This window comes from Botryllus schlosseri, chromosome 7 (genome assembly GCF_051294905.1).
Source record: "Botryllus schlosseri isolate E-star chromosome 7, Bs_hap1, whole genome shotgun sequence".
In the NCBI taxonomy this organism is placed as follows: Eukaryota; Metazoa; Chordata; class Ascidiacea; order Stolidobranchia; family Styelidae; genus Botryllus; species Botryllus schlosseri.
Window position 1 is genome coordinate 9,806,056 of NC_137242.1, and position 13,490 is coordinate 9,819,545.

A 13,490-nucleotide genomic window follows, 5' to 3' on the forward strand; every position below is an offset into this window, starting at 1 on the left:
ATGGCGTTTTCCAACGTAAACAAGTAACTTAATGATGGTACGGTAACATGAATTTCCCGGCAACAATGATTTTAACGTATGTGCCACGAGAGGTCCGCTGGTGAGCTGTGACTTGAAGTGTGGTAACTGCGTAAACGGCGTACGGAACAAAGATTCAACACGGTTCATGTTCGCATTAGACCTGACTAATTATCTGCAGAAATGGAAATGACTATAACTCGAGAGATAGCGTAAGCCTAATTGGAAAGGTCAACGAATTCGGACAGATACGCAATTGTTATCTCATAGATTGGGCCTGTCCTATTGAATCCAAAACATCATTCTAAAGAACTAAGAATAGCAGCCTCGGAAATTTGGTCTCGGTAGTCGGTACAGCATAAGAGATTTTGGCCTTGAAACTGCAGACTGTAACACGACACATACGTTTTTATTACTGTCTTATAGGTCTGCTGCGAAATCGCCTTTGGAAAATATATTACCGAATAAATACGTGGATGAAAGCCTTAAACTTGGTACACTGTTACATGACATTATCGAGAAGTGGCCTCATGGCCCTTTTCGGTATGGTACACTGTCAAAATTAATGCGAACAGACCAACACCGAATTCTGCGTAAAATTTACTGAGGAATAGGCTGATCAAGTGATCAGCTGTTAGCCGCCATCGAAAACCTAATAACTATCGCGCTTGACAGGGGGTTGTAAGCAAAGGGCTTGAAGACCACAATTTCACGGTGAAATTGACATTGGAGAATATAATATCAAAGTAAATATTTGAATGCAAACTGAGAATGATATCATCATCTCAGTTAACGTTACCGCAGATACACCGGCTTTTGGGTGAAATCCGCAATGTGTTGTAGGCTAAAGTGTCAGATCGGAGCACATCTTTACCATACTCGACCTTGATAACGAAATTACTGCCCTAATCATTGAGTGTCAACCTTGAGACTTGGCACAGCGTTCGATACTAAAATCAAGACATACCGTACAAAAGCTTATGACGGATCTAGGTAAGGAGCATCGTTAAAATCAATAGAGACCAATACCGGCTTTGCGTATAATCTGTTAGCGATAAATGACGAGTCTGCTCTCACTCGAATTAGGAAACGAAATTACCACTAACACAGTTCAGTGACAAACTTAAAACTTGGTACAGCGTTCGATACTAACATTAAGACTTACCGTGCCAAATGTCATAACCGATCTCAGTATTGAACATCGTCAAAACCAATGGATACCATTACCGGCTTTTGAGTAAAATCTGTTTGCGATGCATGACGGATCAGCACACACTCAACTTCGGAAACGGAATTACTACCCTAAACTTTAAGTAGAAACCCTGAAACTTGGGGCAGTGTTAAATACCACCATCACGACATGACATAACAAGTTTCAAGAGTTTTCATGGTGTGAAACCCCATTAAAATCGACCTATACCAGCAGAGGTCGACTAAACGCATATGACGGTAACAGAGTTTAGCTATAGATACGATTGTTACATCACACCTTAAGGGCACAGAGCTATCGTGCCCCGGTTGCTCGGTAATTTTATGAATAGGAGAGAGTAAATCACCGTTTCTTTATTGGGCGCGGCTTTGAGAGAATAGATAGTGAAAGCTTGTTATGAGCGCTACCGGGGCAAGCCCCGGCTAGGCATTCGCAAAGCGAAAACACAGAAGAGAATTCGATTTTCGCAGAGACTTCGCTATATATGGGCGTTTACAAGCGAAAGGACAAGAAGTATACGATTTTCGCTGTGATTTCGGTTTATATAGATAGGTGTGCGTCTATACATGGTAAAGAATTGTTATTTAACAGAATTTTAGGTGGGGCAATGCCCCAGTTGCCCTATAGGACGAGCCGCCACTGCCATCAAGTATACGGTTTTGATTGTAATTGTAAATGATTTCACGATGGCCACAATCGTGTCTTACAATGTTGCGATCCTATCCCATGAATATAACACTGAATTATTTTGTATCCTTTGGAGAATAGCCGATAGAGCAGTGTGAGTAAACGTAATAATATCGTGGTTACAGTTGACGGTAATAGCGACCTGCTCGCGGCAGTTCGTAGGAAAAATCAACCGTCCAAGGCTATTTTTCAACTTAATTTATCCTTCACAATGTCCTGCCTATATGTCTCGTATTGGAAATTTAATTTCCTTCTATACTTTCGTCAAGCGTGACATCGTAGGCTAAAGCTGTCTCAGTTTTGGAAATGCGCATAAAAACGTGGCGCACGGCGGCAGGTGAGCAGAATCGCTTCTGCGCAATAGCTGTATTCTTGGCTATATACTTGGACAATATGAAGTCTTTAATGTCATCAATCTTACTCGCGACATGTGTCGCAATGCTTCTACACTCATTAACACAATGCGAAGCAAGGGTTCGCAGGACGAACATCCAAAGGTTTTATGGAAGGTGAGTACTGGGTATACCAGAGATGTTCACACTTATGTTTGTAAATAAAATAGTCCTGAAACTGCTGATAATAACTATCGCCATACCGGTGACACTACGCAATGTAGCTCGTCAGAGATGGATATGCGGTATAGACTTCTTACAGACGTGTGAGGCAAACTATATTCTAATCACTTCATTATACATTACATGAAGTCATGTTGAAGCTATCTTATTTCGATCAATATGTTTATATGTAAATCATCACTTGATTTCATTACTGCATACTGTATATAATGTGTTCATTTTCTTATTTTAGCTTTGCAAACTCAGTGGTTCGCAATTGCCGACCTCTCATGCGAGCGTCGTGCCACAGAGTTATTTACAAATGCAAAATCGGCGTTTTCCGACGAAAAAGAAACATTAACTCGGGATATGGTCGAGGTGAGATTAAAATCGACTTTTGTGACTTAACTGAAAGAAGCTTTAAGCGTAACCTACCGTATAGAGAATATAGCGCACATTTTAACGTTTTAATGTAATGTTTCTACAATTTCAAAGGTTGGGCTGTGGTCAATAGAAGAAATGTCAAAAGAAGGAGACGAATCCATGCCAATTGCCTCACGTGCAGAAGCTGCATGTGAACACTGAATAACTCATCTACCATCGTATATTTTCATTTAAACCGGAAATATACGTGAATAATATTCACTGAATTTACACGAGAAGCAGAGGACTACTATACGCAGACCTGAAACGATTGACTTCTGAGGAAATCTTAAGTCGGTCAATGAATTCCATTTGGTCGAAGTCATGAAGACGGAAGCAATGGAAACCCCCTGTCCTTACAACTTATTCGATTGGGATCCTAATTTGGACGGCTGTTCGCAAATGATGACAACCAAGCTACTGCAGTAACGTGACGTAGGAGCTGTTCGCCACTTATAACATATATATATATATGTCCAGCTTGCAAAAGGCAGATATAGGATTGATTCGAAGTTATCGAAAGCCCAAGCTGACCATACCCGTGGAGCTATAAAGTCTGCTCCCTGACTTATACGGATTCAAGTGATCGCGAAAATAGTATATGGAAAGATGCATCCAAAAATAGAATGTCGAGAGACTTGTTAAATCTTAAAGATAGATGATAAATTCCTCTTTACCTATCCAACCGGACACTGTGACCATGAGTGTGGTGTTTAACACTCCTCTCTTATTTATTGTTCTTCAAATTGCATGTTTGATATTTGTCGATGTTCATATACAGTGTTACTACTCTCGGGGATTGCGATTCACGCGTATCGATAAGATGGCACCAGTTGTAATTGAAATATATGGCAATATTTATAAAGTAAGTGCGTGATTGTTTTTTACTAGGCCGTATAAAATCGTGACTATTTGAAATGTACCCAGATGTGATGAAATGTAAAAGTGGTGTGGGATGACAAGATTCCACGAAGGTAATATTCTCGAATATAGATTAGCATTCCAAGGTCGAATTTAAGAAAACGATCGCGAAAAATACGTGATAGTATTTTAGTTTTCCAGTATGAATTAGAGTTGATAAGGAAGATTTTTGTTGTTGTGACTCAGCAAAATTCAGAGGCTGCCCGAAAGCTTCCAGATCAGCCTAACCGTTCACCATGCAGGTTATGAAACGTTAAGAACGATTGCCCAATCCATCTTGAAAATTACATGGTATTTCTAATGTCGTAATGTTTCATTTTGAAGTACAACAGAATAGAGTAACATGTATTTAGATTGCGACTTGTGTGTTAATTGATTCTCGAGTTACTACCGAGATAGCTCAGACTTATTCAGTCGGTACAGTTTTCACTTGGTTGTTTTCTGCAACATCAATACTATACTGGACATATGTGGGCAAGTTCCTCAAGAAGTCGAGTGCTGGCCTTGAAAATTTAAATAAAAGGCAAGTACACTGAATTATAAGTAATAGACGATATCATATCGGAACAAGTGAGGAAAATGAAGGTTCAAGTGTCGATGGGCGAGGTCGATATGCTAAAGATCTTGATCCGGCAATATCAAGCTTTGATTGTTATGTATATGTTTTTGTTATGGGGTATTTTTTATATACTCTGCTTGTTGACGAAGCAATAAAATCTCTCTCTCTCTCTGACTAATTATTCAGCAACAGAATCCAGCAATTCCTAAACCTTGCAACCTTGCTCATCCTTATTCCGATTAGCATTGCTACGGATCCGGTGTATTATGTAGATTAGGGTACACCATAGTGCTGAGTAACCGTTAGAAGGGTGTACCATTCCGGAAAAGGTTGAAAAGCACTGGTTTCAATTATAAAATGGGTGTGGTAATCATAGTAGTCTTGAATAGTATATTCATATTGAAATCAACCCGGATATTTTCGGCTGACACCAAGGCCTACCAAAAACAGGCCATGCTGACACTCGTCAGGGGTAATCGTCAGCAACTAGTAGAGAATTCACAAGAACACCGTATATCAACAATCGTAGCACAAAATATGACATCACCAGCATGAAATCTCGAATACGAGAGCGTTCAATGTACTATTTTTAGATGATACGCGAACTCTTTTTGTTGACACAGCCTTGGCTGGTGTATTTTGATAAAAGTCGACTCCAAGGCACACAAATGAAAGTGTGAACGACCCTTTCCGAGTATGCAAAATCTGTCGTCTCGATAATTTTTCGCACCGGCGGGATTATCCAACAAGTGTTTGCCAATTGCAGAATTTATGGCCTTTGATTGTTTCGCATCAATCTTGAGCGGATGAGTTGCGGGCTTCGGTGAAAAGCTCACCCTTAACTCATCCACTCAAGATTGATGCGGAACAATCAAAGGCCATAAATTCTGCAATGGCCAAACACTTGTTTGATAATCCCGCCTGGTCGTTGTGAAGCACAATATGGTTTAAAAGTGATGGTGATATTTCCCGGTATTTACACACGTGTGTTATACATGTCCCAGATTTTCAAGGACAATGCATGTCCCGCAATTCCTTATACAATGTAATCCCCTCTTGGGAAGAAGATACGACGCAATCCCTACTGGAGTAGAAATAACCGATATTCTATGGGTCAACAAGCTTAAAATTACGCGAAACGCTCGGACAATGTGGCTGATAGGCGCAGTTATGTGTCGAGCACGAACTCGCCCGAGCATTCATTTGAGTAATGCTGTTTCGTCTGGATATCGTATGAATTGTGCGAATTGTACCAACAAAGTATATAAGTACATAATAAAACGAATGGTAATCCTATCCATTCCGAAACTGGAATGTGTATTTTCTAATGGCCCACCGCGTATAGTTTTGGAGATTATCTCGATACGAAACATTACCAAGGACAGTTACATACTTCTAAATATGAAAATGCCGGATTTTAATTTCCACTCTAATAATTTTTGGTAACAGATTAGAGAGTAATGGGGACAAGTATGCATGGGAGCCGAGACAAACACGAAATGAGATGGTGTAATCCTTATTGAATATCACTGTACAATGATTTCATGCGCTCTGTCGCTATAATATTTGGAATATTATAGAAACACACGGATAAATACGTGGATAACTTTTTTGATATAGACATCCATTAAAGGCCATCCAAGTCTTCTTGCAAATAACGTGGTATTTGAGGGTTAAACTCTACCAGCATCATATCCATGAATTAATATGGAACCCTCTGTCATACTAAAGACATGTGTTTCGAAACTGTATGTTCTTTGTTCGAGTTATTTCGCGGGACTTTCACACTTTACATGATGAGCAATGAAGTTCACGATGTAATAGTGTGTACTTCCACCTACCTACGGCACTCTTCAATATTCGTTAAAGTAGCATGTTGGGAAATGTAGTTTGTCAGGTGATTGTCATTATAGACACTACACCGACCGCTTGGTAAATAACGTACATATCGTCATTTTAATCAAAACTAATAGCCATTCAAATGCTGCATAATGAAGACAAACCGAATAATAGAAATACGAATGCCAAATGCCTGACGACCAGTGGCATTGGGACGAAATAAATTTCGAAATAGTTTTATAAAACCGTTCAATACCCAGGTCAACGTGTGTGATCTGATGGCGCGACATTTAGACTGGTCATAAAAGCTCGAAACAATTTTACGAAGAACCGATTTCATGTAAGCTCAATTTACCAACATTCATTTCGTCGTCAGTGAATCTATCGCCTTTTACCCGTAAGGCATTTCAATCAAGCTGTGATTGCACAGGGAATTGACAAAATTAAATACCGATATCCACTTGATGGGCGGATGTAAGAAAACAATAATGGAGTATACCGTCAATTGTTTCCATTCTTTGGTTCAAATAAAGACAACATCGCAGTCTCGTCTTGATCATATCTAAAAATTTGTTTTCAAGTCGGTATCGTTGTTTTTATGTCTTCTGTAACGCTCAAAGCTCTTTTTAGAGCAAATTTCATTTTTAGCGTTTCTTGTAGATAATTCGACCAAAATGTCGCTTCTGAAGCTTTCTGGCATTGATCAATGAAACGATGTTTCGCAAAATAGTGGGATGTGAATTCAGAGGTGGTCAAAGTAGTCAAGAAGGCTACTCAAGTAGAAGTAAAAGTGGCGACGAAAAAATCTACTCATGTACGGGTAGAAGTACTTCATTCCTAGGTAACCTGAAACTACTTGAAGTAGAAGTAGAATTGACTGATTTTAAATCTAGTCAAGTAAGTAGTTGTGAAAACGATCGTAATTCGTTCGCATGGACTGCCAAAAGCTGCAAATGGAGCTATGCGGAAGGTGTAGGGAGCTTGATTCATATTGATGCATCCCAGGAGATGTCAATTTTTGACAGAATAAGCAGTCGTCCACATCATGGGATGTAAATGATAGTATTAACATCTATACGCGATACTTATCCTTTGTTTACTCGAACACCCCATTTTAAAGAATATCATGGCATGGCGCCCTCCCCCATATTATAATGCCCCTAGTTCAGTCAAAGAGCAATACGGAGAAGTTGTATCGGATACGGCTTTAACACTTTGCGCGATTAGTATACGTTAATTAAAAATATGGCAGATCTTTAAAATGCCATATAGTGTATAGCTTTATTTTCGGAAAATATAAGGCATTACTACACTTGCTTTTATACTTTAACATGTATGATCTCCTGAGAAAAGAACTGAAACTTTATTTAGAACTCAACGTTTATACTAGTAATGGAAGGAAAAATACAATAACTACTTCTATAAAGCGTAAAATATATTTCATGTCTTTTGTCCATAAAGTTTCAACGGTGGTATACTAAAACAGGTCTGACGTTAAATAAAGTCAAAATCCACTTTTCCACATTAGGACACGTCATGGGCTGCTAGGTATAATAGGTAATTGCTAGTCGAATAGAAATAGAAGTAATGGGGTAAATTTCTAGAAGTAGCAATTTCAAAGACATTCCAAATTTACTGCAGGTAGGTGTAGAAAATAAATATGCGAAAGGTACTCATGTAATTAATTTCAAAAACTAGATTCGGTCGATGAGTCGCCTACTTTTAGCAGTCCATTGGGGGGGGGGGCAGTGCCCACTCTGTAAATTGCAGGGTGCATTTTCGCGAATAACACAGAATGAACAATGATACTTGGAATAGGCTCGATCTTCTAATATAGATTTAGGTACCGTGATATAAGTGTTTTTCCGTCCCTTTGCCATGGACAGTTTCACTCTTTTACGTGATGAAAGAATATCGGTAAAAGTGAAATTAAATACTGAACACCTCTGCTGATAATTTTTCGGCAGTTGTGTGGAAGTAAGTTAGTAAAAAAATGGAAGCACTGCTATTGGCTGCAATTAATTTTAATTTAATTTATTTAAGTTTAAATAAACCAACTTTTTCCCCGAAAAAATTTCTCTCTCTCTCAAATTTCAAGGCTGACCCTCAGGATGGCGTCAGAGAGAGAAATATGATGCTTCAGTGCGTAGTCACTGTTGCCTGGTTTCAAACGAGCCGTCAACCATGGTTGTAAATCGCGCGGTTCGTCAGATATGGAAAAATGGAAAATACATAGAAAATGTACAAATGGGCGTGGTCAGTGAGTGGTCGTCAAGGTCAAGTTCATGATCAAGACTCAATCGGCCCTTACCGTTCAGTTTATGCCATGAAACAACGCGATGTGCTTTCTTTCGTCGTATCCAACTATTTGCAGGCATAGTAAACCTGTTTATGACTCATATGCCGTCTGAATTTGCACTTGAACTTGACCTAGATCTTGAAAATCACTGAAGCGTGACCAAAATTAACAGATCCCTCTCAGAAAACTCTCCAGAACACGTTTTGAAAATTGAAACGGTGAAAATTTACACAGAATACCGTACATGTCGACTTCTGATGTTGTGGCAGATTTTCCGTCAATATTTCCCACTCGGAAAATATCTGGAAATTTCAGGTGATAACCATATTTTCATTTATTTTTTATTCATTTTTTATTTTTATGAACCCAAATTTTTGAGTAAGGTACCAAATGTATCGGAAAAGTCTTAGCTTTTCAGAACACGTAGTACCCGATGTCTATGTTTATGGTATGTGATGATTATTCTTTCTTCGTGATCTCATCATTTGTGTTGATTACCCGCATGTTACCCTACCTATATATTGTATGTTTTTATATATCGCGTTAAGTTGCTTGAGTCTTCATTTAGTTAATAAAAACCAAATTTGCGTAGAGGTCGTAGTACGTTTTCAGTACAATTTTATAAACTAAACGAACGGTGTCGTCTTTTCCGTAAAATACATGGCTGCATACAACGCGAAGCTCATCTGCGTACCAGTGTTGGAAGCGTAGTGCAGTGGTGGCCCGACGAACGGGGGGGGGGGGGGGTCTGGGCGAGACTTGCCGGGGGCCCCCTATAAGTATCTATCCGTAACTTCTGGAGGGCTCCGCCCCCCAGACCCCCCTCCGCATCGCTTATCATTATCTATCTTTCACCACCACAAAGGTTTGCTCAGGTGCTGAATTCGGCCATGTCTATTTTGCATGAAAACTAAGTAATTCTACCGCATGCAGAGACGTGATGATTATCGGGATACGGGACTTTTCTAACAAATGCAGTGATTGGATGATGATTGACACATCTGTACGGAATCATATTCTTGCTTGGTGGGTCGAAGGGGGGCCCCTTCGACCAGGGGGGGGGGGGGGGGTGGGGCGGGCGACCGCCCACCTCGCCGACCCCAAAAGCCACCACTGCACGTGCGGTGGATTCGCAGAAGGTTTTCAACCATTGGAAGCATATGTTGGAGAGCTATATTGAAGCCATTGAGCAATCAATAAATGCCGGCTCTGCATCGTGTGGGAGTGGATCGGATTCACCCGCCCTTGCTGCCATCAATAAGATCGCCATTATTGGTGGATACATGTCTGCTGAGATATTTTCGTATATCGAAGATAAGAAGGACTACCTTGATGCAATGGAGGTGCAGTACATACTGCTAAAATATAATCAAAAAAGCTAAAAACCTTGTCGATAGTCCGCGGCAATAATTATATAATCAAAAAATTTAACACAGTATACAAACTGTGTTTTGGTGGTTTGCAAAGACGATTTCAATATTTTGACGCTTGATGGAAAACTCCAATGTAAATCGGATAAAACATAAGCGGCTTAAGGCATTTTCACGCACTAAAATTTGCGGGTGGTTACCGCGTGTTTTAATTGTAATCCAAAACTTGTAGGACAAGGAAAACGCTTGTTTGCATCTCCTGAATATTCGCAGCCATGAGCGATATTGTTAACCAGGGCATGGTATGGTATGGAATGAAATGGGAATTTTCCATACTCCATACCCACCCCAATCGTTCCATACCATACTCAGAAAATTCCCATACAATAGCAACATTCTTCCACACCATATTTAATACTTTTTCCATACTTTCGCAAATTGCCCTACCTCTCATCTGATATGTGGAAATGTTCCGGCGTTTTAATTCTAATTATTTTGGATGAAATCATCCATTTGAACAGCCCTGATGCACCAATGATATCCCCAGCTCTTTATATCATATTTCGTCAGCAATGTATGTTACCTATAATCATTGAAGACGGAACGTATAATATATACACACGGGATTATTTGGAAGTAACAAGAGAATCTCATGACATGTGAATCTAGTGTCGTAACACACTGCTAGCAGTAACATATTTTACAAAATTACAGAAACCAAAAGTATTGCGAAATTAAAAGATTGGTCCCAAACCTTTTTTCTTTATTTCCCACAACCGGAAATATACATTTCCACCCTTTAAAATTGTTCCCTCCAATAAAATTTGGTAAGACTTCGTTATGTAAAGACTTGCTATTAGTGGAAGCTAAGACCCCCAGAATTGAGCAGCACACAATAAAATTAATGAGCAGTGAACTGGTAACCATAAACGTAATGTTGCGCCTCCGTAAAATGTATATATGTAAGCCGACAAAAAATAGAAAGGATTTGAAATATTTCCAAATGTAGCACGGTAGCATCAATTTATATGTGTAAATGTTAAATAATGCTGTGGTCAGATAAGCTTCCTGCTGTTGACGAACTTATGCGCATGGTAGATATAAGCCGCCATAAGCTACACTTTCGCACGCTACTATAACTCGAAAAGAAATATATCATTTCATTTGTAACGAGTCCGGCTATATGCTATCATTTAGCGAGTGCGCGCATCTCCCGTGAATACGTATTCATGTAGATATGAACTCCTACTGTAACGAATTACACCATTTCGCATACGACTGAATACCAACCTATATGCGGGAGATCGCGTGCCGCGATCCAGTCGATTCTCGATAATTCGAGGCACTGATGATACGAAATGCTGAATTGCAAATGAGCTAATAGGCCTAAATATTAGAGATACGATCGACATTTCACACAGAAGTGTAATAAACAGGTAAATACTGTAAAAAAAATAACAAGTGAGTCTATTCCCAACCAGAAACCCTTAAATTCCCCACACTGCATTAGAGTATATCTTAGGATATAAATTTACATCACTCCAATCATATTTGGACAGTGGTAACACATTAGCTTCATTAGCCAACATCAGGGTGTCCAGTGTCCAATGTCGATTCTTTTATTGGCGATAACCAGATTTCATGAAGTTTAATGCGTGTTGAAGGCCGGCATACCTTAACGTCGCTCCAAGATAAGGTACATATTTTTGAATAACAATTACAATTACATTCTCAGAGTCTACGATTTTAAAACTCCCCTGGTAGTTTACGGAGTAGAAGTTGCGATAAGCGAAATGCAAGTTGTAACGTGACAGCGGTCGAATATCATTCGTTTTTATGATATTTACATTGGAATAATTATTATTAATATTATTTTCCTTCATATGCGCGTAGAGCAATTTGTTTGTCTTCAAATAGATGTCGAGCGTGGTTGGCTATTCATGAATCGCAATATTAGATATGAACATAGACAGTGAGCGATTTTCTGATGTATGCAATCAATTTGACAAATCAAAAGTAGGATCATTGCCATGATTCTGACAAAACTGTCAAAGTATGGAAAAAGCATGGAAGTATGGAAAGAACATGCCATACCATACTTGGGAAATTTCCATACCATATACCATACTTGTACTTTTCCATATTCCATACCGAGATTTCGTTCCATATCAGACCATACTTCCATACCATACCATACCATACCATACCATACCATACCACACCCTGTTGTTAACCGTTAGATTAGAACGATTATTCGTTTAAGTTTGAGATAGTTTCCCATTTCACAAACGCGCAGGAGAGAGAACGCCGAAAATTACATTTTCACCGAGTCACCTTTATCAGGCCTTTTTCTGTATTGCCCTGGGTAATGTTTGCCGACCTATGGGGTTTGGGGTTGTTTGCTTGCTGTATTCATGGTCTTTGTCGACTGTGGTCATTCGCACCAGGCCGATATTCTTCATTTTTTATTCCTTAGCTACCTGACTTGTAGCGCGGTCCACGTCTAGGCTTTTACAAGACACCGCTTACACTGATGAGATGGCGAGGAGGAGCCGAGATAAACCTCCAAAACTTGGGTAGCAATTCTGAAGTCGACCTTGGTTGGACTCGAACCCATAATCCATTGGTGTTGCAGATGTAGATTGTACCACTACGTTGGGGGTGTGTTATTTGACTTGTTTTAGGGGGAGGGGTCATCGCTGTTCTGTTTGGTCTTTTGGGGGAAAATTATTCCCGCATTACGTAATTTTATTGCTCTGTACCGGGAAAATGCCGTTAAATGGCAAAGTAACGAATTTGACATCTCTGCAGGAACTAGGTTATACAACAGAACCTTTCGAGTATCTCATACCCTACTAATTCAACAAAAATTATAAATGAAACTTTTTACTGCAACTTTTGTGAAAATTGAATGAAACTTTTTCGCGATTTTAGTGCAACAAACACTTGCCCTACTAATATTACAAGATAGCAGATCTCATCAACGCAACTAAGGATACGTATTGAGGTGACTCATATACAATGGAAATGGACATATAAACTATCGACTGATTACATCTTCACATCAGCACGAACAACCCACCACAACGAAACGGATTGACACGTCAGTAAAGCTATGACGCTTCACTGTCTAAAAGGCGCAACGATGGCTCAATATAGAACCGCAAAGAAGGCATTCTCGTGCCTGGAATCTCAGATAAATGTACACACGGATGTAAACCGGGGCCATTCGGAGATAGGCAAGGCATAGGAAGCGATATTATTGATCCGAGCGAACTCCATAGGCTACGACTAAGAACGCAATGGGGATTCTATTCGTGCCGTCAAAATATGCAATTGTTCTGCTGGTGGTCGGGGTGGTGGTATTGGACTGCGCGTCAGTTAACGCCATAATTGGAATTAAATTTCGAAAAGGATTCAGAATGATGAACGGGTACGTATCTTACAGCGAAAAAAATGCTTCCAAATAATCAAGTTTGGCCGGGCGGGGTTGTGGATGTAGATATTTCTATCAAGAAAGATCTATTTTACATACTTGTAAAAATGTTCCGCGGGCATTGTGTGATGTAGGCCCTATTGCATATCTGGGATCACGGCGGTCGGTGGTAAA

At 39.6% G+C, this 13,490-nt stretch overlaps 1 protein-coding gene across 1 annotated transcript in view; it reads left to right on the forward strand.

The window, feature by feature from the left end:
• The first annotated feature begins 2,274 nt into the window (after positions 1–2,274).
• LOC145443620 (uncharacterized) overlaps positions 2,275–13,490 on the forward strand; it is a 48,859-nt gene continuing 37,643 nt past the window's right edge. Inside the window, exon 1 of the mRNA XM_080321557.1 lies at positions 2,275–2,424. Coding sequence (XP_080177683.1) covers positions 2,309–2,424 — 116 coding nt within the window. The 5' untranslated portion in view covers positions 2,275–2,308. The remainder of the gene's footprint in view (positions 2,425–13,490) is intronic.